Source organism: Lepus europaeus, chromosome 9, assembly GCF_033115175.1.
Source record: "Lepus europaeus isolate LE1 chromosome 9, mLepTim1.pri, whole genome shotgun sequence".
NCBI classification, from domain to species: Eukaryota; Metazoa; Chordata; class Mammalia; order Lagomorpha; family Leporidae; genus Lepus; species Lepus europaeus.
Window position 1 is genome coordinate 65,401,790 of NC_084835.1, and position 25,264 is coordinate 65,427,053.

A 25,264-nucleotide genomic window follows, 5' to 3' on the forward strand; every position below is an offset into this window, starting at 1 on the left:
AAAAGACTTGGCATTGTGGTATAGTCAGTCAAGCTGCCGCCCACAATGCCAGCATCCCATATGCATGTTGGTTTGCGTCCCGGCTGTTCAGTTCCAATCCAGCTCCCTGCTAATGGCCTGGGAAAAGCAGTGGAAAATGGCCCAAGTGTCTGGGCCCTTGCCACCCACATGGGAGACCCAGAAAAAACTCCTGGCTCCTGGCTTTGGCCTGGCCCAGCCTTGGTCATTGTAGCCATCTGGGGGAGTAAAGCAGGGGATGGAAGATTCTCTCTCTCTCGGTTAATTCTGCCTTTCAAATCAATAAAGCCATCTTAAAGAAAAATTAAATTTCCTAAAAAATGTTTCATAAACTTTATAATGAAGTTGCACAAAAACAAACAGCACTTACCTGTGGCTTCTTCATCGAAGCATGCAAACGCATTTCTGATGACGTCTTCAGGATCGGTACCATTCAACTTCTCACCAAACATGGTGAGGAACATGGTGAAATTGATAGGGCCAGGAGCCTCATTCATCATGGCATCAAGGTATGCATCTGTGGGATTCTTCCCTGCAAGAATACACATTTTCACATTCAAGGACAAAGAACTAATGTCAATAAATAATTATTTTGCTATTGTTCCGCTCCTCAACATACTTTTAGAAGTTATATCATCATTTAAAACAAAATTTGCAATTAACTTTAAGAGCATTTAAAAAATTTTTGACAACTGAGAAAATGTTGATGTATCACAAAAATATATTCTGGGCTTAGGCTGACTATTATTCATTCATTGATACTTTATCAACTTCATTTTTTTATATTTAAACCAAAACAAAATTAGCACCTGAACTATGAACCAAGCGATGCCACATTATCACATCCTGAATATTAACATTATCATCCATCAAGGGATTCATTTCACTTGCCCATGAATTGGTAACCTTCAAAAATTTGGTTTATGAATTGGTCATTTAAGTTAAAACGATTAGACTGGTTTGGAATTGGGAGCTTATTCTGAGTAATGTCAAATACTGTTAGGTTCTCAGATTTCCTTAAGTGTGGCTTGCACGTGTTGCTGACTACACATGCAGACCTCTCACTACTAACTGTGCAGGGGAATCAATCTCAGCTCCAACAGAGAGCCCTTCCTCAGTACAGTGGCAGAGGAACTTCTCTGATCCTTCCCTAGAAGAGAGAAATCCCCTTGGGATGCCAGGCATGGTGGGAGTATTTGTGAGGCCCCATGACACAAGGAAAGTCGCACTGAACAAAGCGTCTGGCATGCTTGATTTAAATCCCAGTTCTATCATCAGCTGTATGTTTTTTTTTTTTTTTTTTTTTTTGGGGGGGGGGGGGAGGTGAAGGGTGGAGAGGGGTGGCAGACCTGGGATTCAAAACCTATAAAATGGACTGGTTGAAGCTGGCATCTCAAAGGTCCCTTCCAGTATGAAGTTTGTATGATTCTATGTCAAAAGAACATCTGGGGCTGGCGTTGTGGTGTAGCGGGGTAAGCCGCCGGCTAAAGCACTGGCATCCTAGATGGGCACCGGCTCATGTCCTGGCTGCTCCACTTCTGATGTGCCTGGGAAAGCAGGGGAGGATGGCCCAAATCTTTGGACCCCTGTATCCACATGGGAGTCCTGGAGAAGCTCCTGGCTTCAGCCTGTTCCAGCCCTGGCTATTGTGGCCATTTGGAGAGTGAACCAGCAGATGGAAGATCGATCTCTCTCTAACTCTGCCTTTCAAATAATAAATCTTTCAAAAGAAAAAAAGAACACCTAATAGTTACACTTAAAGATGTATCTAAAAATTACACACAATTGAGTACTACTGAGTCAAATCTAGAATTATACCTCATATGTAAGCTTTTTAATCCTAGAAATTTAGGTGAAACTTAATACCATGTTGGCATCTATTTCAGTGAATTATAATCCTACCTCATCACATTTTAAAAAAATTTCAATACAAAATCTTGCCCAAAATAAAACTCAAAATTCACTGAATAAGCAAAAGTATCCCCAAATCAACTTTTCTACATGCAGATTTTACCAAACTCTCTTGTAGCTCTTTATTTTATTTTATTTTATTTTTTGGAGGGGAAAAAAACTGTAACCAAAGGTGTTAAGAAAACTGTTAAAATACAAAAGACAAAGGGATTTAAAATGTGTTGGTTTAGCTAAGCACATAAGGAGCTATTCAAGACATCCAATAAAATTTGTTCATTTGGAAAGTAAATAGTGGTACATATCTTTAAAAGCACAGGTTTCCCCCAAAATGGAGGGCCCGAAGTCAGCCTCTTAGTCTCCCACTACTTACCCATTAAATAAATATTCATTGAGCATCTATTATGAGTCAGGTATGGACTTGAGGGTTCAATCTTTGGAACAAAGTGAAATCCCTCAGTTTTCTTCAGTGGCTTTCACTACTGGCTTTCAGTAGTGATGGACCCCAAAGGGTGCACTCAGTTAGCTACTGAGAATGTGAGAAACACTGGGATATAATCTACCTGCAAGTCAACAAGTTAGACCAATGTCCTGATTCTATTCTCACTCTGGATAAAGGAAATGTTGCAGAGTGTTAACAGTTGGTAAGGATTGGTAAAAGATGTATGGGTATTCACGGTACTGTTCTTTCTGTACTTGGACAGGAAAGGGACATCCAAGTACAGGAAGCACACAGAACTCCTAATAGAGATGACCAGAAAGCATCCTCACCACGACACATGGTAGTCAAACTCTACACAGTAAAACATAAAAAACAGATTCTAAAATGTACATGAGAGAAACACCAGATTACTTTCAGTGGATCTCATTAGACTCACAGTGGACTTCTCATCAGAATTCCTACAGGCTAAGAGAGAATGGTGATATATTCCAAGTCTTAAAAGAAAAAAAAAACAAAACAAAAAACTGTCAGCCCAGAATACTGTACCCTGCAAAGCTCTCATTTATGAATGAAGATGAAATAAATAAAAACCTTCCATAACAAAAAGAAATTGAAAGAATTTGTCACAACTAGTCCAGCCTTACAAAAGATGTTTAAAGATGTGCCACACACAGAAACATGGTCATCACTACAAAAGAAGGTGAAGGCAGAAAACCTCCCAGTAAAAGTACAAAGGAAATAGAAAGTAAACAATAGAAATATTTATGGAAACCTGCACCTCCATGTTTATTGCAGCTCAATTCACAATAGCTTAGACATGGAAGCAACCTAAATGTCCATCAACCAAAGACTGGATAAAGAAATTGTGGGATATGTTCACCATGGAATACTACACAGCAGTAAAAAAAGAATGAAATCTGGTCCTTTGCAACAAAATGGAGAAAGCTGGAAAACCTCATACTTGGTGAAATAACCCAGTCCCAAAGAGACAAACACCATATGTTTCCCCTGATTTGGGAGAATTAACAGCACAGCTAAAATGAAAGCTATAGAAGTGAAACAGTCACTTTTAGAACCAATGTCTTCAAGAATCCTTGACCTGATTGTCGAAAGACAGTTGACCATTGTTACTTTTTTTTTGGACAGGCAGAGTTAGACAGTGAGAGGGAGAGACAGAGAAAGGTCTTCCTTCCATTGGTTCACCCCCCTAATGGCCACTATGGCTGGCGCACTGCGCCAATCTGAAGCCAGAAGCCAGGTGCTTCTCCTGATCTCCCATGCAGGTGCAGGGCCCAAGCACTTGCCCCATCCTCCACTGCCTTCCCAGGCCACAGCAGAGAGCTGGACTGGAAGAGGAGCAACCGGGACAGAATCCAGTGCCCCAACTGGGACTAGAACCCAGGGTGCCGGTGCCGCAGGCGGAGGGTTAGCCAAGTGAGCCGTGGCGCTGGCTGACCATTTTTTTTTTGTTTGTTTGTTTATTTGTTTTTTAAACAGGCAGAGTTAGAGAGACAGAGGAAAGGTCTTCCTTCAGTTGGTTCACCCCTCTAACGGCCGCTACGGCTGGCGTGCTGCGCTGATCCGAAGCCAGGAGCCACGTGCTTCCTCCTGGTCTCCCATGTAGGTGCAGGGCCCAAGCACTTGGGCCATCCTCCACTGCCTTCCCAGGCCACAGCAGAGAGCTGGACTGGAAGAGGAGCAACCAGGACAGAATCTGCTCCCCAACCTGGACTAGAACCCGGTGTGCCAGCGCCGCAGGCAGAGGATTAGCCCAGTGAGCCGCGGCACTGGCCATCCGGCCAACCATTATTACTTTTTACTGTGTATATGCTTTTTGTTTTGTTGGTTTTTTTTTTTTTCTTTCTCTCTCTCATCTCTCTACTTCATACTATACTGAACTCTCTATGTAAGGCAATTGGAAAAAGATCCCAGTTAAAAACAAGGGAGGGAATAAGAGATGGAGGAGGTAGTCTAAAACTGTAAAACAGTATAGTTCTGCATACAGACATATAGACTTACCTCTCAGGGTATAGCCTAAGAACTAGTCATGGGGCTCCAAACCCATAAGAATCAGTGATATGAACACCATCTTCACTGTTACAATGATATTAAATGTTAAAGGCAACAGATAGACCGATCTAAGTTTAAAAGGGATGACACAAATAACATCAAGTACCCGGTAAAAGTAATAGAATTAAAAAGGGAAGGAAGGACCAACATGGGAAGCAGTCCACACAGCAGACACCTAGAATGACTTTCGCAGTAAATAACACTCTGAACTCAGAATCAACCCATAAGGCTTCCTGGTTGGGCTGGAAGGCCTGCAAGAGCATCTCAGGCATGGAAAGCCAAGACTCAGTGGAAAGAAAAAAAAAAAAAAAAAATCCTACACGGAGGATCTCTGAGAGACCTCAGAAGAAAGGAAGGGTCATCAAAGAAGGAGACACTCTTCTCTGAAGGGAGAACATCCACTTTGCTTATGGCCGTGTCCAAATACCAACGGAGTCTATGGTCACAAAATGCCTCCATAGCCCTGGCAGCCCATGACAAGAGCCTCGGATGATCACTGATGTCATAAAAAAGAGTGCTAATTGTTAAAGGAACAACAGCACTCACCGTGCACTTGCTCCCCAGGTAGGATCTCTGTCCCTACTGAATTGTAATATGAGAATCAACTGCAAATCCTCTCCCCAAACTGTATTCTATATGTTGTATGGGCATGGGGGCAAATTGTTGAAATCTATGATTAGCACAGAGCTGGTCCCCTGTATATAAAGTCATACTAAAAATGATCCATAATGGAAGGAGATGGGAGAGGGAACAGGAGATGGGATTCCTAAAGTTATATCTATGTAAAAATGCATTCATTAAATAAAAAAAAGAAACATTTATGGAAAAAATGGCAGGGCCAAGAGTACTTATTAATAGGCACCTTGAATGTAAATGGCCTCAACTCTCCAGTTAAAAGAGCCATATTGGCAGATAGAAAAAACCAAAAACAAAAACACTAATTCCACCAACAAAGATAGACACAGACTGAAAGTGAAAGGATGGAAAAAGATATTCCATGCTAACAGAAACCAAAACAGAGCTAGTGTAGCCATCCTAATATGAGACAAAATAGACTTTAACACAAAAACTGCTAAGAGACAAATAAGGGAACTATGCAATGATTAAAGGATCAATTCAAACAGGAAGATGTGACTATAATAAATGTATATGTACCTAATTATAGGGCACCTGACTATTTAAAAGAAATGTTAATGCATCTAAAGGGAGACATAGACTCCCATACAATAGTAATGGGGGACCTCAATACCCCACTTTCAACAATGGACAGATCAACCAGACAGATAATCAGCAAGGAAATAGCAGAGTTAATTGAAGCTATAGACCACATGGACCTAATAGATACCTACAGAACTTTTCATCCTAGAGTTGCAGAATACACATTCTTCCCACCAATGGATGGAACTTTCTTTAGGATACAGCACAGGCCAGGCCATAAAGCAAGTCTCAGCAAATTAAAAAAAAAATTGAAATCATACCATGCATCTTCTCTAACCACAATGGAATGAAGTTGGAAATCAACAACTCAAGAATCTCTAGAACATATGCAAACACACAGAAACTGAATGAACAGTCGGTAATAGAAGAAATCAAAAACTGTTAAGGAACATTCTTTTTTTCATATTATTTGTTGAACTCTTTACTTTGCTGTTAGACTCAAAGGGAGATATAGACTCCAATACAGTAATAATGGGTGACTTCAACACCCCACTCTCTTCAATGTACAGATTATCCAGACCAAAAAAAAAAAAAAAAAAAAAAAATCAATAAAGATACACTGGAGTTGAAACATACTATCAAGCAAATGGATCTAACAGACATTTACAGGACAATTAACCCAACAGCTACAGAATACACATTCTTCTCATCAGCACATGGAACATTTTCTAGGCTAGACCACATATTAGGCCATAAATCAAGTCTCAGCAAATTTAAAAATACTGAAATCATACCATGATCTTCTCATACCATAATGGAGTAAAACTAGAAATCAGCAAGAAGAAAACAGAACACTCATAAACACTTAGAAATTAAATATGCTACTCTATTATCCATGGGTCATTGAAAAAGGAAATCAAATATTTTCTTCAAATAAATGAAAATGAAAACAACATATCAAAATCTGTAGGATACAGCAAAAGCAGTATTAACAGGGAAGTTTATAGCATTAAGCGCTTACATTAAAAAAAGATGTCTCAAATTAAATATCTAATGATGCTTCTTGAAGACTCAGAAAAACAAGAACCAAACTTAAAATCAGCAGGAGATGAGAAATAAGGATCAGAGCAGAAATAAATGAAATTGAAACTAAAAAAGCCACACAAAAGATCAACAAAACAAAAAGTTTTTTGAGAAGGTAAACAAAATAGATAAAACTCTAGCCAGACTAACAAAGAGAAAAAACTCAAATAAATACAATTAGAGATGAAAAAAGAGACATTACAACTGATACCACTGAAATACAAAGGATCCTAAGAAACTATTATGAAGAACCATATGCCAGTAAACTAGAAAACTTCAAAGAAATGGATAAATTCCTGGATTCACATCATCTACAAAGATTAAATCAAGATGATATAGACAATCTAAACAGATCCATAACATGCAGTGAGATTGAAGCAGTAATTAAGTCTTCCATCGAGGAAAAGTCCAGGACCTGATGACTTTAAAATGATTTATTTATTTATTTGAAAGGCATAGCTACAGAGAGAGAGGGAGAGACAGAGATTTTTATCCGCTGGTTCACTCCTCAAATGGTCACAATGACCAGGGCTGGGCCAGACTAAAGTCAGGAACCAGGAGCTTCTTCCTGGTATCCCAGGTGGGGTCCAATTACTTGAGCTATCTTCTACTGCATCCCCAGGTGCATTAGTAGGGAGCTGGATCAGAAGTGGAGCAGCCAGGGGCTGGCGCTGTGGTGCAGCGGGTTAAAAAGCCCTGGTCTTGGCCAGTGCCGCGGCTCACTTGGCTAATCCTCCGCCTGTGGCGCCAGCACCCCTGGTTCTAGTCCCGGATGGGGCGCCAGATTCTTTCCCAGTTGCTCCTATTCCAGTCTAGCTCTCTGCTGTGGCCCGGGAGTGCAGTGGAGGATGGCCCAAGTCCTTGGGCCCTGCACCCGCATGGGAGACCAGGAGGAAGCACCTGGCTACTGGCTTCGGATCAACACAGTGCGCTGGCCTTAGCGGCCATTTTGGGGGTGAACCAACTGAAGGAAGACCTTTCTCTCTGTCTCTCTCTCTCTAACTGCCTGCCAAAAAAAAAAAAAAAAAAAAAAAAGCCCTGGTCTTTAAGTTCTGGCATCCCATATGGGCACCAGTTCTAGTCCCTGTTGCTCCTCTTCTGACCCAGCTCTGTGCTATGACCTGGGAAAACAGTAAAAGATGGCCCAAGTCCTTGGACCACTGCACCCATGTGGGAGACCTGGAAGAAGTTCCTGGCTTTGGATCAGCACAACTCCAGCCATTGTGGCCATCTGGGGAGTGAACCAGCGGAAGGAAGACCCCTCTCTCTGTCTCTACCTCTCTCTGTAACTCTGTCTTTCAAATAAATAAATAAATAAAAAAGAAAATATATTTAAAAAAAGAAAATATATTTTAAAAAAAAGAAGTAGAGCAGCCAGGACTCGAACCAGCACCCACACAGGATGCCAGAGCCACAGGTAGCTGCTTTACCTGCTATGCCATAGTGCCAGCCCCAACCTGATGGCTTTACTACTGAATTCTACAAAACATTCAAAGAGGAAGTAACTCTAATATTCTTCAAACTATTCCAAAATACTGAACAGGATGGAGATCTGCCAAACTCTTTCTATGAGGCTAGCATTACTTTGATACCAAAACCAAAGATACAACATAAAAATAAAACCACAGGGGCCAGCACTGTGGCTTAGTGGGTAAAAGCTGCCACCTGTAATCCTAACATTTATATGGAATCACAAAAAACCCAGAAGAGTCAAAGCAATCCTGAATCCTGTATAAGAAAAATCAAGCTGGAGGCATCACAATACCTGACTTCAAAGCACATTACAAAGCTGTAGTAATTAAAACAGCATGGTACTGGCATAAAAACCAATACATAGATCAATGGAAGAGCACAGATAGCCCAGAAATTAATCCACATACATACAGCCAAGTGATTTTTAAAAAGATTTATTTATTTGAAAGGTAGTTACAGAGAGGCAGAGGCATAGAGAGAGAGAGAGGTCTTCTATCCACTGATTCACTCCCCAGAATGCCACAATGGCCAGAGCTGCGCTGATCTGAAGCCAGAAGCCAGGAGCTTCTTCTAGGTCTCCCATGTGGGTGCAGAGGCCCAAGGACTTGGGCCATCTTCTACTGCTTTCCCAGGTCATAGCAGAGAGCTGGATTGGAAGTGAAGCAGCAGTGACTAGAACCAGCGCCCATATGGGATGCCAGCGCTGCAGGCAGCAGTTTTACCCACTATGCCATAGCGCCAACACTGCCAGGTAACGTTTAATAAAAGTGCTCAGACCATATAGTGGCATAAGGACAATCTCATCAATAAGTAGTGCTGGCAGAACTGTATATGTAGAAGAATGAAATTAGTAATCATAACCTCTACTCTACCACCAATGGCTCTACTCCCAACATGTGTGTACTGATGGTCCTCTTCCCCACTTAATGCTGTATAATTGTTCAAACCTGGTAAATGCCACTCTTAGGATCATTGGTTACTATCCTCACTCTGTCTTTTATGACCTTGTCTAAATATGATCAGAGTCGGCAAACTTGGAAGGCTTCCATAGCCTTGGCAACTCATGACGACAGCCTAGGATGGTTACTGGCGCCATAAACTAGAGTGTCAATTTGTTGGGTCAACAACAGGAGCCACTGTGCACTTGCTCCTCATGTGGGATCTCTGTCCTTAATGTGCTGTACATTGTGATTTAATGCTATAACTAGTACTCCAACAGTATGTTTCACTTTGTGTTTCTATGTGGGTGCAAACTGTTGAAATCTTTATACTAAATTGATCTTCTGTATATAAAGAGAATTAAAAATGAATCTCGATGCAAATGGAAGGGGAGAGGGAGCGGGAGAGGGGAGGGTTGCGGGTGGGAGGGAAGTTATGGGAGGGGGAAGCCATTGTAATCCATAAGCTGTACACTGGAAATTTATATTCATTAAATAAAAGTTAAAAAAAAAAAAAAAGAATGAAATTAGATCCATACCTCTCACCAAATAAAAAAATTAACTTAAGATGTATTAAATACTTGAACTTAAGACCTGAGACTTGAAGTTGCTGTAAGAAAATGTAGGGGGAAACACTCCAAGACATCGGTGTAGGGGACAACTTCTTGGACAAGACCTCCAAAACATAGGCAACAAAAGCAAAACTAAACAAATGCGACTCCATCAAACTCAAGAGCTTTTGCACAGCAAAGAAATAATCAATAGAGTGATGAGACACCCAACAGAATGGGGAAAAAATCTGCAAACCACCTATCTGACAAAGGATTAATATGCCAAATATATTAGCAATTTAAAATTCAACAACAAAAAACACAACCAATCCCGTTGAGAAATGGGCAAAGGACTTCAAGACTTCTTAAAAAAAATGGCCAACAAATATATGAAAAAACGCTCAACACCACTAGCCATCAGGGAAATGCAAACCAAAACCACAGTCAGACAGTACCTCACCCCTGTCAGAATGGCTAAAATCCAAAACACAGAGCCTAACAAATGCTGGCGAGGATGTAGAGAAAGGACTTATACACTGCTGGTAGAAATCTAAGTTAGTGCAGCCAATGTGGAAAACAGTGCGGAAATTTCTTAAAAAATAGAAATAGACTTGTCATAGGATTCAGCAATCCCACTACTGGGCATATACACAAAAGGCATGAAGATGCTGTATCAAAGAGATACCTGCACAACCATGTTTCTAGGAGCACCGTTCACAATAGCCAAAATTTGGAATCAACCAAAGTATACATCATCAGATGAATGAATAAAGAAAAAATGGTATACACACACAATGGAATATTATTCAGCTATGAAAGAGAATGAAATTCTACCATTTGTAGCAAAATGGGTACAACTGGAGGACATCATGCTGAGTGAAATAAGCTGGACCCAGAAAGAAAAACACTGCCATGCACTCTCTTGTATGTGGGAGCTAAAATTTAAAAAACAAACAAAACATCTATGTGTATCAACATTGCTGCAAATATAGTTTTGCAAAACTTTTATTCCCTTGTCAAACCAATGGTTAAGAATGTTATACCAGAGGGACAACACTGTGGTGTAGTGGGTTAGGCTTCCACCTGTGAAGTCAGTTACCCATATGGGTGCCGGTTCAAGTCTTAGCTGCTCCACTTTCAAACCAGCTCTCTGCTATGGCCTGGGAAAGCAGTAGAAGATGGCCCAAGTCCCTGGGCCCCTGAACCTCAGTGGGAGACCCAGAAGAAGCTCCTGGCTCCTGGCTTTGGCCTGGACCAGGCTTTCTGCTGTGGCCATTTAGGGAGTGAACCAGTGGATGGAAGATTCTCTCTCCCCCTCTCTCTGTAACTCTTTCAAATAAAATAAATAAATTTTTTTAAAAAAAGTTATATTACTATAGTTTTAACCATCTCTGATTACTTTAAAATTTACTGTATATAGGTTAATGGTCATTATTCCATTCAATTATTGTTTAGAGCTGTTGTCTATATTCCCATTAAACTAAAGTCTTTTTGCTTTTTACTTGTTAAACTTCTTACTTGGTGAAGTATTAAACCTTTTTACTGTAATGCAGATTTAAATATGTTACCTCAAAAACTAAAAAAAAAAAAAAAAAAAAGAAGAAGAAGAAGAAGAAAGGGTGAGAGAGGGAAAGAAGGAGAGAGGAAGAAGGGAATATCATACGTTCCCAGAATTCTACCTACAAATCCCACTGAGTCTATTATAAACTCATTAAAAATTAAAAGAAAACAAAAGAGCTCAATAAAAAAAAATCATGAGGGCTGGCGCTGTGGTGTAGTAGGTTACGCCTCTAGCCGTGGTACCAGCATCCCACATGGGCGCTGGTTTGTGTCTGGCTGCTTCTCTTCTGATCTAGCTCTCTGCTTATGGTCTGGGAAGCAAGTGGAAGATGGCTCAAATGCTTGGGCCCCTGCACCTACATGGGAAACTGGGAAGAAACTCCTGGCTCCTGGCTTTGGATCAGCCCAGCTCCGGCCACTGTGGTCATCTGGAGAGTGAACAAGCAGATGGAAGACTTCTCTTTCTGCTTTTCAAATAAATAAACCTTTTTTAAAAATAATGTTAAAGATTTATCCACAATTTGTGTTCTGTTGACAGTAGTGATAGGAAGAATTAAGAAACAAAATTGCATTCATTGTATACAGAATTTATTCTTCAGAAATGTAATACAAATTTCAATTATTTCCTTAAAATATTGTCAAAGTCCCTACTGCCCTCCCTCAGTCACTACCACTTGTTTCCATCACCTCTTTACAACTTGCCCTCTGCCTTTACTAACTCTTCTGTGTTACTAACTATATTTGTTATTTGAAATTCTGCTTTCTTGCCACCGCCCCATCACCAGGCTTTCCCCAACAGACCTAAAGTAACAACATGCTAACAAGAACGTAAGCTGGTCGGCGCCGTGGCTTAACAGGCTAATCCTCCGCCTTGCGGTGCCGGCACACCGGGTTCTAGTCCCGGTTGGGGCACCGGATTCTATCCCGGTTGCCCCTCTTCCAGGCCAGCTCTCTGCTATGGCCCAGGAAGGCAGTGGAGGATGGCCCAAGTCTTTGGGCCTGCACCCGCAAGGGAGACCAGGAGAAGCGCCTGGCTCCTGGCTTTGGATCAGCGAGATGCGCTGTCCGCAGCGGCCATTGGAGGGTGAACCAACAGCAAAAAGGAAGACCTTTCTCTCTGTCTCTCTCTCTCTCACTATCCACTCCGCCTGTCAAAAAAAAAAAAAAAAAAAAAAAAAAAAAAGCTAAATATCAGTGTCAACTTCCATTAGCCAGGCAGGAAGAGAAAAAACGATTAAGCTCTTTATAAAAAGAAAAAAGAACGTAAGCCCACCTGGCCAGACTAGCTGCCACATTCCCACCCTGTGGGCTTATCCCCTCATGTCTGGACAAGTCTCAGTACAGCACTTCTCTCAAGAGGACTTTTGAGACAAGGAAAGAAATATTTGTGCACCATTTAAAAATGATTCACAAAGAACTAGGTTATTTTTGTGGGGAAAATGCACATAAAGAGTATGTCTGGGGCCGGTGCCATGGCATAGCAGGTAAAGCCACTGCCTGTGGTGCCAGCATCCCATATGGGCGCCGGTTCAAGTCCAGGCTGCTCCTCTTCCAGTCCAGCTCTCCGCTATGGCCTGGGAAAGCAGTAGAAGACGGCTCAAGTCCTTGGGCCCCTGCACTCACAAGGGAGACCCAGAAGGACCTCTTGGCTTTGGACTGGCCCAGCTCCGGCCATTGTGGCCAATTGGGGAGTGAACCAGCAGATGGAAGACACCCACCACCACCTCTCTCACTATCTGTGTAACTCTTTCAAATAAATAAGTAAATCTTTAAAAAAAAAAAAAAAAGATCAGCTATCATTAAAAAAAAAAAAAAAAAAAAGAGTATGTCTACCCAGTGAAGCAAGCATATCATGCAAATCCTCCTTGTCGATGAAACCGTCTCGGTTCTGATCAATCATGTTGAAGGCCTCTTTGAACTCCTGAATCTGTGACTGGTCAAACATGGCAAACACATTGGACGTGGCGCGCTGAGGGCGCTTCTTGGTGGTCTTGGTCTTGGCCTTTTTGCTCGACATGGTGGCTGTTTAATTCTGTAGTTAAAAAGAACATAAAACAAAAAAAAGAATGCATAAACATAAAGGTTAGTGAATAAAAATTACCTTACTATAGAATTATTACTTCAACTGGGTAGTAATGAGCACACATATAAACTTTACTTTCAACATGACAATAGCTGAAAAATGTGTACAGTTTTGAAAGACAATAGGCCCCACCCCCAAATTAATTCCAATAGGAATTTATTTAAAATACATAATAATAGCCAGCATTTACTGAATGTGTTAAGCACTGTGATGCAGGTACGCAGCTACCCCTAAGAAAAAGACTCCAGGCCGGCGCCGCGGCTCAACAGGCTAATCCTCCGCCTTGCGGCGCCAGCACACCGGGTTCTAGTCCTGGTCGGGGCACCGATCCTGTCCCGGTTGCCCCTCTTCCAGGCCAGCTCTCTGCTGTGGCCAGGGAGTGCAGTGGAGGATGGCCCAAGTCCTTGGGCCCTGCACCCCATGGGAGACCAGGAGAAGCACCTGGCTCCTGCCATCGGATCAGCGCGGTGCGCCGGCCGCAGCGCGCTACCGCGGCGGCCATTGGAGGGTGAACCAACGGCAAAAGGAAGACCTTTCTCTCTGTCTCTCTCTCTCTCACTGTCCACTCTGCCTGTCAAAAAAAAAAAAAAAATTAAAAAAAAAAGAAAAAGACTCCAAAGGTGACCTCTTACACAGTGCTGTGGAGTAGCAGGTAAAGCTGCCACCAGTGATACCAGCATCTTATATGGATGCCAGTTTGAGACCCGGCTGCTCCACTTCTGATCTGGGTCCCTGCTAATGTGCCTGGGAAAGCCGTGGGGGATGGCCCAAGTACTTGAGCTCCTATACCCACATGGGAGACTCAGAAGCTCCTGGCTCAGGTCTGGCCCAGCCCTGGTTTAGGGATTGAACCAGTGGATGGAAGATCTCTCCAACTCTGCCTTTCATATAAATAAAATAAATCTTAAAAAAAAAAAAAATAAGGATTGTTCTGTTTCATCCTAACAACAAATCAATGCAGTAGTCTTCTTGTATTTCCATTCTACTACCAATATAACATGCCCTCTCCCAGCCTGTTTTTTAGCACATCATGGTATCTATTTCAACGCAAAGTGAGAACTAAATATTACATTTAGATAAGTGTAGTCAGCATACAGTATGTGTCCCAAGGCTCTCATCTTTAACGAATACTAAAACACACTCTTTCATTCTTGCATCTCTTCTAACTCCCCCCAGACTTCCCCTTCTCCCTGACAAACTTTTATAACAGTAGTCTAGTACATAATCTGTCTCTACTTTCTCATGTTTCCAACACTGGTGGCAGCCTGCAATCGCTAGTGAAAGCCATCAATAATCAAAATAAAAAACATAGGCATTTTTCATCCCCTTTCTTAACTACAGCTTTAAATAATTTAAATAAACAAAATACAAAGATACCATCAGCTTTTGAGTTAGGAAGACTCAAGTTAGAATCTCAGCTCCACTGTTACTAGTTTGACATTACCTCCAAAAGCTTACGAACACTATCAGAATTAACATCTTTTTAAAAAAAGATTTATTTGTTTATTTGAAAGCCACAGTTAGAGAGAGAGAGAGAGATCTTCCATCTGCTGGTTCACTCCCCAAATGGCTACAATGGCCAGGGCGGGGCCAGGCTGAAGCTGGAGCCAGAAGCTTCTTCCAGGTCTTCCACATGGGTGCAGGGGCCCAAGTACTTGGGCCATCCTCCGCCGCTTTCCTGGGTGCTTTCCCAGGCTCACCAGCAGGGAGCTGATCAGAAGTAGAGCAGCTGGGTTATGAATTGGCAATCATATGGGATGCAGGCATCGCAGGCGGAAGCTTTACCTGCTATGCCACAGTACTGGCCCCAACTTTTTGATGCAGTGTCTTATTCCACCTTCACAATTGCCCTATGAAACACGTACTACTTATGTTGAAGAAAATAAAAAAATAAAAAGTCAGTGTACCTGTGTAATAATGAATTTAAGGTCGCCAAAGAGGATTGGCTTTGCCCCTGGCTCCTGGGAGGTGACTGTGAATGTCTGGATTGTCCTGATACCTGGGGTCTTGCACCAGAGTCCGACAAAGTGATTTACTGTGAGACTTGCGTCACATGGCATCACCTTGCTCTCTAGAGGGGTTAGAGACTGATGTCAGCTATTGGGCAGTCGGCTCTATGTGATGGAGCTACAATAAAATGCTAGATATCAAGGATCAGGTGTACTTCCTTGGTGGGCAATACACTGCACATCATCACACATTATGCTGCAAGGAACACTGTGCACACTTCACTGGGAGAGATGACTAGAAGCTCTGCCTCATGTGGCTTTTCTCTTTACTGATGTTTCTTCTATTTATTTATTTGAGGGCAGAGGCAAAGAGAGAGAGAGAACAGACAAAGAGTGCTCCCCCATCTACAGGTTCTTTCTCCAAACCTTTACAATGGCTGGGGCTGAAGCCAGGAGCTGGGAACTCAATCCATTTCTCCCACGTGGGTGGTGGGAACCCAGTCACTTGAGCCATCACCAGGAAGCTTGAATCAGGAGCTAGAGCTGAGTATTGAAACCAGATATTTTGATATGGGATGTGGGCATCTTAACTACTAGGTTCTATGCCTGCTCCCCTACACTGACTGGTTTTAATCTGTACCCTTCCACTCAATAAACCACATCTGTGAGTATAAAAGCTTTCCCTCAGTTCTATGACTCCTGGGAACTTGTCTGCCCTGAGGGGGGTCTTGAGGACATGCAAACTTGCAATTAGTGTTAGAAGTGGGGACATTTGTGAGGATGGTGCCTTGCCTCTGCAGCACCATAGTGTGAAAGCAATACATAGCTGCCCCAGTGGCTGGGTAAGCGGCTTTGGGGCCCGAGTCTCCAGGACTTCTGGACTTAGACTTTTATATCATCCACATCTCCTTCTATCTGAAGGACACTCCACAGGCTATCATGAAGCACACCAGACTGAGTCCTAACTCTCAACATTCCAACTCCTCCTCCTCCTCCCCCAATACTTTTCCTGAAGAAATGTTAATTTTCTTCTCCTTCTTACCGCTTAGCTTGACATTACACCTTAGTTTCATTCAAACTTAAATCAGAGACAGAATGGGGTCCACTAGCAAGGCATTTGACTATGATTTCATTCTTCATATACTGAAACTTGATTCTTGCTCAGGCCTGGCATTGTGGCCCAGTCAGTTAAGCCTCTGCCTGTGAAGCTGGCATCCCATCTGGGTACCAGTTGAAGTCCTAGTTGTTCCAATTCTGATCCATCTCCCTGCTAATGTGCTAGGAAAGCAGAAGATGGCCCAGCTGCTTGGGCCCCAGTATTCACGGGGGAGACCTGATGGAGTTTCAGCCTCCCGACTTCAGCCACTTGGGGAAATGAATCAGCAGATGTTAGATCTCCTCTCTCTCTCTCTCTCTCTCTCTCTCCCTCCCTCCCTCTCTCCCTCTCTAATTCTCTCAAATAAATAAATGAATCTTATAAAAAAAAGATTCTTGCTCATGCTAAAGTCCATGATTCTACTTCTTTAAGATATGATAGGTATTACGTCTGCAGGCAAGCATTGGTTCTCTCACACTCAGTACCAGCCAATTACTTTTACAATTGAGTCATATAAAAAAAGTTTCCCCAAGAGTAAGTCCTTGTTTAAAAATGATCAATTATATCACACTGCCTCTACAGACTAATGCAAAAATATACTAAGTGAGCTGAGTTTGAATTCTCTAAGCTGATGTCAAGGTGGGATTAAACATGTAAGCATTTTATTAGGGGAAATGCCTATGTGAAAGAATAGGGAAGTCGCCTGATATGGCGAGAAGAGACATCGGGGGTGAAGCAAGTCTGACCTCCACATGAAGGATCCAGGGAAGGAAGGTGGATGGAAAAGAATGAACAGCAAGTCACTAATCGGCCCTCACCAAAATATGTTACAGAGTGAATAGAACTCAAAGTAATAATGCTATACTTTCTCTTTTTAAAAAATTTTCTCTTCTCACAATTGATTTAGAAACAGTGACATGGGGCCAGCATTGTGGTGCAAGTTAAACTGCTGTTTGCCAACACCAACATCCCATATTGGAGTGCTGGTTTAAGTCTCCACTGCTCAGCTTCTAACTAAGTTCTTTGCTAATGTGCCTGGGAAGACAGTGGAAGACAGCCCTAGTGCTTGAGTTCCTGCCACCCACGTGCAAGACCAGGATGGAGTTTTTGGCTCCTGGCCTCAGCCTAGCTCATCCCTGGCCATTATGGCTATCTGGGGAGTGAACCAGCAGATGAAATATTTCTCTCTCCACAGACCCCACCTACCCACCCACCCCATTGCTCTTTCAAAGAAAAAAAATCTTTCAAAAATAAAAACAGGACATATTTGTTTCTATGTATAGTACCTATGAAAACTACACATGGGATAGGAGTTTGGCTCAGCCCTGAAGACATTGTTTTAGATGCCCACATCCTTTATCAGAGTGCCTAGTTTAAATCTGGGCTCCAGGGCCGGTGCTGTGGTGTAGTAGGCTAAGCCTCCACCCATGGCACTGGCATCCCATAATGGGTGCTAGTCCATGTCCCTGCTATTCCACTTCCAATCCAGCTCCCTGCTTATGGCCTGGGAAAGTAGCAGAATATGGCCTAAGTGCTTAGGCCCCTGCATCCATGTGAGGGACCTGGAAGAAGTTCCTGGATCCTGGCTTCAGATCAGCCCAGCTCCAGTTGTTGCAGCCATTTGAGGTGTGAACCAGTAGATGGAAGATCTCTGTCTCTCCTTCTCACTGTCTATAATTCTGCCTCCCAAATAAACAAAATCTTACTATAAAAAATCCTGGCTCCACTTTTTGATACAGCTTCCTAGTGAGCACCATGGGAAGCAGTGGTTGATAGCTCAAGTAGTTGTGTCTCTGCCACCCACATGGGAGATGCCAACTGAGTTCCTGGGCTCATGGCTTCAAGCCTGGCCCAGCCTGGGCTGTTGTGGGCATTTGGGGAGTGAGTCAGTAGACTGGAAATCTTCTCTTTCTGCTTTTCAAATAAATTAAATATATTTGAAAAAAAAAAACCTAGACACACACGGCTGAAAAGTGAGACAAAGCTGTAAAACAATCCGAAGAGAAGAAAACTATTATCCTCTATTTTCTCACTTTCTGAGATAAGGATCTGGGCTTTTTCTTTCTCACTTCCCACTGATTTTTCAACCCACCACAATCTGGTTTTCCACTGCAACTGCTTTTGATTTGCCAAATGCAGTTTAAACTTCTTGGACAACTTTACTGTATTTGACACTATTTTACCCCTCTTCTCTTTGGGAGCTCAGCAAGTAACTATTGGCCTGGTGCCCAGTAACAGAAAAGAACTGTCCTGGACAGAATGAGAGTACAGGGTCCCAACCTTAAAGACCTAACAAGGAAGACTACTAAACACCACACTGGAAAGACTGGCTTATGTAAAATGCTGCATTCAACTTCCTGGTGCTATCTCAGTTCTCCTATTTCTATGACTGGTCTCCTCCATTTTCTCTAGGACCTCTATCCCTACTCAGATAGCCATGTTTCCCAGTATTCTGGCAGTACATGGCTTATAGTTCTTTTCACTCTTTTTCTTCCTTGGAGGGTGTCATCCGCTCTCACTATTCCTATAATACCTCTCCCTCCAGGCCTGACCTTTTCCTAGTGCTTTGGATTCAAACACCCAACTGCCTGTTTTTTGTTTTGTTTTGTTTTTTAAAGATTTTATTTATTTATTTGAGAGGTAGAATTACAGAGTGAGAGACAGAGAAAGGCCCTCCCTCCATTGGTCACTTCCCAAATGGCCACAACGGCCGGTGCTGCGCTGATCCGAAGCTAGGAGCCAGGTGCCCTCTCCCAAGTGGGTGCAGGGGCCCAAGGACTTGGGCCATCTTCTACTGCTTTCCCAGGACATAGCAGAGAGCTGGATTGGAAGAGGAGCAGCCGGGACTAGAACCGGCGCCCACATGAGATGCAGGTGCCACAGGTGGAGGATTAACCCACTGTGCCACAGCGCCGGCCCCCCAACTGCCTGTTAAAGGCACCCATCTGTTTAGCTTTAAACACCTCATAATAATCGACATGTTGAAAACTGCATTATCTTCCCCTCCCAAACTTTCCCACCCTTCTGTTTTCTCTGTCTACCCACTCACCATCATCTACCCACACACCAAGCCAGAAACCTAGGAGTCACCCTCCACAAATCCCTTGCTGATGAATCAACCCCTGCCTCTTGAATAATTTTCACATTTGCTCATCTTCCTCCTCCTCCCTCAGCTACCACTCTAAACTGGACCCTCATTACCTCTTGTGTAGAACGTTTCTATGGCCTGCTAACAAGTATCTTTGCCGCATGGTTCCCCTAAAACCACCCCTCATATTCTAGCCACAGATGTCCAATACATGAATATGAGTTCATGTATCACTTTTTCTTTTTTCTTTTTTTTGACAGGCAGAGTGGACAATGAGAGAGAGACAGAGAGAAAGGTCTTCCTTTGCCGTTGGTTCACCCTCCAATGGCCGCTGCAGCCGGCGCGCTGGGGCTGGCACACTGTGCTGATCCGAAGCCAGGAGCCAGGTGCTTCTCCTGGTCTCCCATGCGGGTGGCAGGGCCCAAGCACTTGGGCCATTCTCCTCTGCACTCCCGAGCCACAGCAGAGAGCTGGCCTGGAAGAGGGGCAACTGGGACAGAATCCGGCACTCGACAGGGACTAGAACTCCGTGTGCCGGCGTCGCAGGTGGAGGATTAGCCTATTGAGACACGGCGCAGGCCCATGTATCACTTTCTAAAACCTTCTTTGGCTCCCCATTTTCTAAAGGATGAAATACAAATTCGTCAGCATGACACATGGTCTCCTTTCTCTACTCAGGAATCACTTTTTGGTTTTATCTCTTGTCACTCTGCACTTTTTATCTTCCCTTCAGCAACACCAAACTGTTGGTCTGTCCCCAAGGCACACTGTAGTTTCTTACTATGTCTGTGTTCTTGCTATTTTTCTAGCCCCAAATGCCCTGGTCCACTTCTCTGCTTGAGCGGTGAGAGATAATTAAAGGTCTACACAACTTATAGCTACTACCATTTAGTGAGTAGCTCATTTGCTATGCCACATTACATGCATTCAAAGAAATACATCCATTTAGAAAAAGTCACAGAAGACCAAAGACATTAACAATAATTTGTCGAGTTACCAGGTGGTAGAGTTAGGATCCAAGCCTCATTTGTTATTTTCTACCTCATACTAAATCCTCTTCTAGTTATTTTGAGTTTGCTATAAAAATCTGTGTAACTTTCAACATTACCAATATAATCCAACAATGATTTCTGAGTATTTTCTTTCTTCTAAATTCAAATTGTAGACAAATTGAGTTTCCAAACTATCCAAGATAAACCAATGTGCAAATGAGAACTGCACAGCAATAACTAAGCTGTACATGGCATTCCCTGGAACTGTGCAATAGGGTAGCCCTCATTGGGTTTGATCAAGTAGCAATATTTCCTATCAGTTATGGCTTTAGTTTGAGACCGTTACCTAGGATTGTCATTTACACTTACCTGTAAGTGTTACAACACACACACATGGGGCCAGTGCCGTAGCATAGGAGGTTAAGCTGCTGTCTGCAGTGCCAGCATCCCATATGGGTGCCAGTTTGAGTCCTGACTCCTCTACTTTCCATCCAGCTCTCTGCTATGGCCTGGGAAAGCAGTGGAAGATGGCCCAGACACTTGGGCCCCTGCACCCGCATGGGAGACCCAAAAAGAGGCTCCTGGCTCTGGATCAGTGCAGCTCCGGCCGTTGAGGCCAACTGGGGAATGAACCAGCAGATAGAAGACCTCTCTCTCTCTCTCTCTCTCTCTGAACCAGCAGATAGAAGACCTCTCTCTCTCTCCCTTTCAAATAAACAAATAAATCTTAAACACACACACACAACCACCACCTAATGCTATCCTTAAACTACAGGTAAAGACAGATAACATTCGTATAGAGTCGAGGTGGGCAACATTTGACCTGTGGGCCATATGAGGCCCATGAAATCTTTTGGTCTGGTCCTGCCAAGGCAGCCACAGGCAGGACTCAATAAATTTATAGCAGGCTAATATTTAAGTTGGTAATTTGGTATGGCTCACTAATGATGTTATATATTTTTTATTTTTATTTTTTAAAGATTTATTTATTTGAAAGTCAGAGTTACATAGAGAGAGAAAAAGAGGCAGAGAGAGAGAGAGAGGTCTTCCATCTGCTGGTTTACTCCTCAATTGGCAGCAATGGCCAGAGCTGCACCCATCCAAAGCCAGGAGCTTTTTCCGGATCTCCCACGTAGGTACAGGGGCCCAAGGACTTGAGCCATCCTCTTTCTGCTTTCTCAGGCCATAGCAGAGAGCTGGATTGGAAGTGGAGCAACCAGGTCTTGAACTGGTGCCCATATGGGATGCCGGCACTGCAGGTGGCGGCTTTACCTGCTACACCACAGTGCGGGCCCCTAATGATGTTATATATACCCAAATTGCCTTTGGCCGAAAAAAGGTTCCCTATCCCCGATATAGAGCATGACACATAATATAACAAATAACTCTCAATTGCAATAAAAACACTTCCTTCGTCCTCTTCAAAATCTGTTTTATAATTATTGTAAACTTCTAATGTAAACTAAAGGTTTTATGTTGTACTCATACATGGTACATGAAGAGCAAGGATACAGGAATACTGGTATTATAGCTAGCTTGGGCTAACAACATATTTAGTTGATAATCTAAATGTTTACAGTCACCTGCAATACTGACATGCAAATCAAAACATTGACCGGGAATCCGGGCCCTGCTTCGTGCTGCTCCCCCCGCCCCCCCGCAACAATAAAGTCTATTTAAATCTTAAAAACAAAACAAAACAAAAAAAAAACCATGGACATCATTACCATTAGTAGGCAGAAATTGTGAACTTCGTCCAGCTTATATAGCTTGAAGCTAGGAAAGATGCTCATAAACCATATCCTGTCAGCTACCCATGACTCCTTTGACATTGCTTTGGCATCTCTTCCTTTAAATATCTGAAGTTGGTTGTTGTCACCATATGGCAAGTAAGTATAAATATGGCTACCACAGCAGTTGGTCTCCTGGTTTCAATCTTGACTACATATTAAAGTCACCTCAGAAGTTTAAATAACCTGATGTCTGGGTCCCAGCCTAGCCTAACTGAAAAAGAATTCCTAAGAGCAGGGCCAGGCATCTATATATTTTAAAATGCGCCAAATGGGCCGGCGCCACGGCTCAATAGGCTAATCCTCTGCCTGCAGCACCGGCACACCGGGTTCTAGTCCCGGTTGCTCCTCTTCCAGTCCAGCTCTCTGCTGTGGCCTGAGAAGGCAGTGGATGATGGCCCAAGTGCTTGGGCCCTGTACCCACATGGGAGACCAGGGGAAGCACCTGGCTCCTGGCTTTGGATCAGCACAGTGCACTGGCCGCAGCAGCCATTGGAGGCTGAACCAACGGAAAAAGGAAGACCTTTCTCTCTGTCTCTCTCACTGTCCACTCTGTCAAAATAAATAAATAAATTTTAAAAATGCGCCAAATGATTACAAGGCAATGAAGGTTGAGTATGACTTAAAACATAGTGGTTGCTCATGCATCTAGTTCCTAGTTTTTCAATAACAGTCATTACAGTTTAGTTGCAATGTAGGAGACCTTTTTTTTTTTTTTTTTAAAGATTTATTTATTTTAAACTCAGAGTTAGAGAGAGGCAGAGACAGAGAGAGATCTTCCATCTGCTAGTTTGCTTCCCAGATGGCTGCAACAGCCAGGGCTGAGCCAGGCCAAAGCCAATAGCTTCATCAGGGTCTCCCACATGGGCGGCAGGGAACCAAACACTTGGGCGCTCTTCTGCTGCTTTTCCCAGGCCATCAGCAAGGATCTGAATCAGAAGTTGAGCAGACAGGACACAAACCAGCACCCAAATGGGATGCCAGCGTCACAGGCAGCAGTTTTACCCACTACTCCATAACAAACACCAGTCCCAAGACCTGGATTTTAATTCCAGTTCTGTCACACACAAGTTTTATGCTCTTCGGTAATTTTAGCTTTCCTGGATTGATTGTCCTCATCCATAAAATAAAATAGGTTGATCAGAAGTCATAATCTGGCAGATACGAAACTACATGCAACCTGCAGGATGGTTCATTCAGTCACCACAGGGAGGTCCTTCAAAATCGCTTTTAAAAAGAGAATTCGTTTACCAACATTTAATAAAACTGAATACTTCACACAAAAACCTAAGTTCCAGACATTATGAATAACTGTATAAGGAATGATTTGACTAACATCTCCAAATTCCATGGATTTTAAGTATTCAATGAGCTATCCCTACGACTACTCCCCACATCTTCTGTCCCAGCTGGAGTTAAGTTTGTCACCTGCCTGGCTCCTGAGAGCATATGATTTGCTCCTTTGGCCACAGAGGCTCTAAGACTGCCCTCAATGATTCTCAACACTGAACCGGGCTGATCTGTGTTAAGTAATCACGTATTGTGAAATGATGGTCTAGGACTTTGCTATAAAACAGACGGCAGGCCGGCGCCATGGCTTAACAGGCTAATCCTCCGCCTAGTGGCGCCGGCACACCGGGTTCTAGTCCTGGTCGGGGCGCCGGATTCTATCCCGGTTGCTCCTCTTCCAGACCAGCTCTCTGCTATGGCCCGGGAAGGCAGTGGAGGATGGCCCAAATCCTTGGGCCCTGCACCCGCATGGGAGACCAGGAGAAGCACCTGGCTCCTGGCTTCAGATCAGCACGGTGCACTGGCCGCAGCGGCCATTGGAGGGTGAACCAACGGCAAAAAGGAAGACCCTTCTCTCTGTCTCTGTCTCACTATCCACTCTGCCTGTCCAAACAGCAGCTTCTGTTCTGCTCTTGCATGGATCACTCAATCAGCTAACAGCAGTTCATAAAGACACTCACACAGCCCTAAGGAGAGGGTCGTGGGACGGGGCCTCCTACCATCAGCCAGCACCAACCTGCCAGCCACGAGTCAGTCGTCTTGGAGAGGGGTCCCCTTCTGCATGACGGCAGCCCCAGCCAACATCCCTGACAACATCAGGAGAGGCCAAACCACGCAGCTAAGCTACTCCTGAATTCCTGATCCTCAAAAACCATTTATGGCTTTAGGGGCTAAGTTTTGGAGTATTTTGCTATATCCCAATAGAAAATGAGTAAGGCCACGGTTTCTTTGACCTCTTTAAAGTTAAACTAGGGCAATGCCTTTATTTCAGATTTACAGCCACAGAACTTTAGAAAGCTCAAAGGAGCCACATTCAAGTTGACATTGGGTAAGAAATTTGCTATTTTTGGTTAGAAAATTTTAACTCCTTCTGTTCAATTTCTGTCTAAGTTCTGCAGAATCCTCTTTTAATGTAAGCAAGCAACTCTTTCCTCAACATTCTCATCACCACTATCTTATTCTTCTGGCTGAATTCCTCTGCTGACTTGAGACTTCTCTAAGTACAATTTTCTTCAAAGCTCTGTCCTTGAATGTACTTTTTAAAAATACTACTGGTTGGAAAACTGGTAGCACAAAGGTGCATCACTCAGGAATGAGGTAACTGGGGAGGTATGGAAGGTGGAGCTGGATTTGTCAGCAAAGAGATGATAAAGAATTCAAGTTTCAGCCAAACTACAGTAGAATAACTGAGGTATCTCACTCAGTAGATAACTGAGATGTCCAGAGGCCAGGATGCTTAGGGGGTCTTGTTTAGCAAGGCTGATTCATGGAGGCCATGAGAGCAGATGAACACACCTGCAGAAAAGCAGAGTCGTTCTTAGACTAAAATCTAAGGTCATTTATTTGATAGGCAAAAAGACAGTCAGATTGTGGAAGGAGAAAGCTCCCAGCTGCTGACTCATTGCCCACAATGGCCAGGACAGGTCAGACCAAAGCTGGGAACTCAATCAATATCTCTGATGTGGGTGACAGCAACCTAATTATTTTGAGCCAGTGCTGCTTCCAAGGGTCTGCAATGGCTGGAAGCTGGAGTCAGGATTCAGAACCAGTATCAA

At 43.2% G+C, this 25,264-nt stretch overlaps 1 protein-coding gene across 1 annotated transcript in view; it reads right to left on the minus strand.

Moving 5' to 3' along the window:
- LOC133767161 (myosin regulatory light chain 12B) overlaps positions 1 to 25,264 on the minus strand; it is a 30,137-nt gene that overhangs the window by 1,023 nt on the left and 3,850 nt on the right. Inside the window, exons 2-3 of the mRNA XM_062201412.1 lie at positions 13,035 to 13,233; positions 389 to 550 (exon numbers count right to left, since the gene is read on the minus strand). Of these exons, the coding sequence (XP_062057396.1) occupies positions 389 to 550; positions 13,035 to 13,218 (346 nt within the window). The 5' untranslated portion in view covers positions 13,219 to 13,233. The remainder of the gene's footprint in view (positions 1 to 388; positions 551 to 13,034; positions 13,234 to 25,264) is intronic.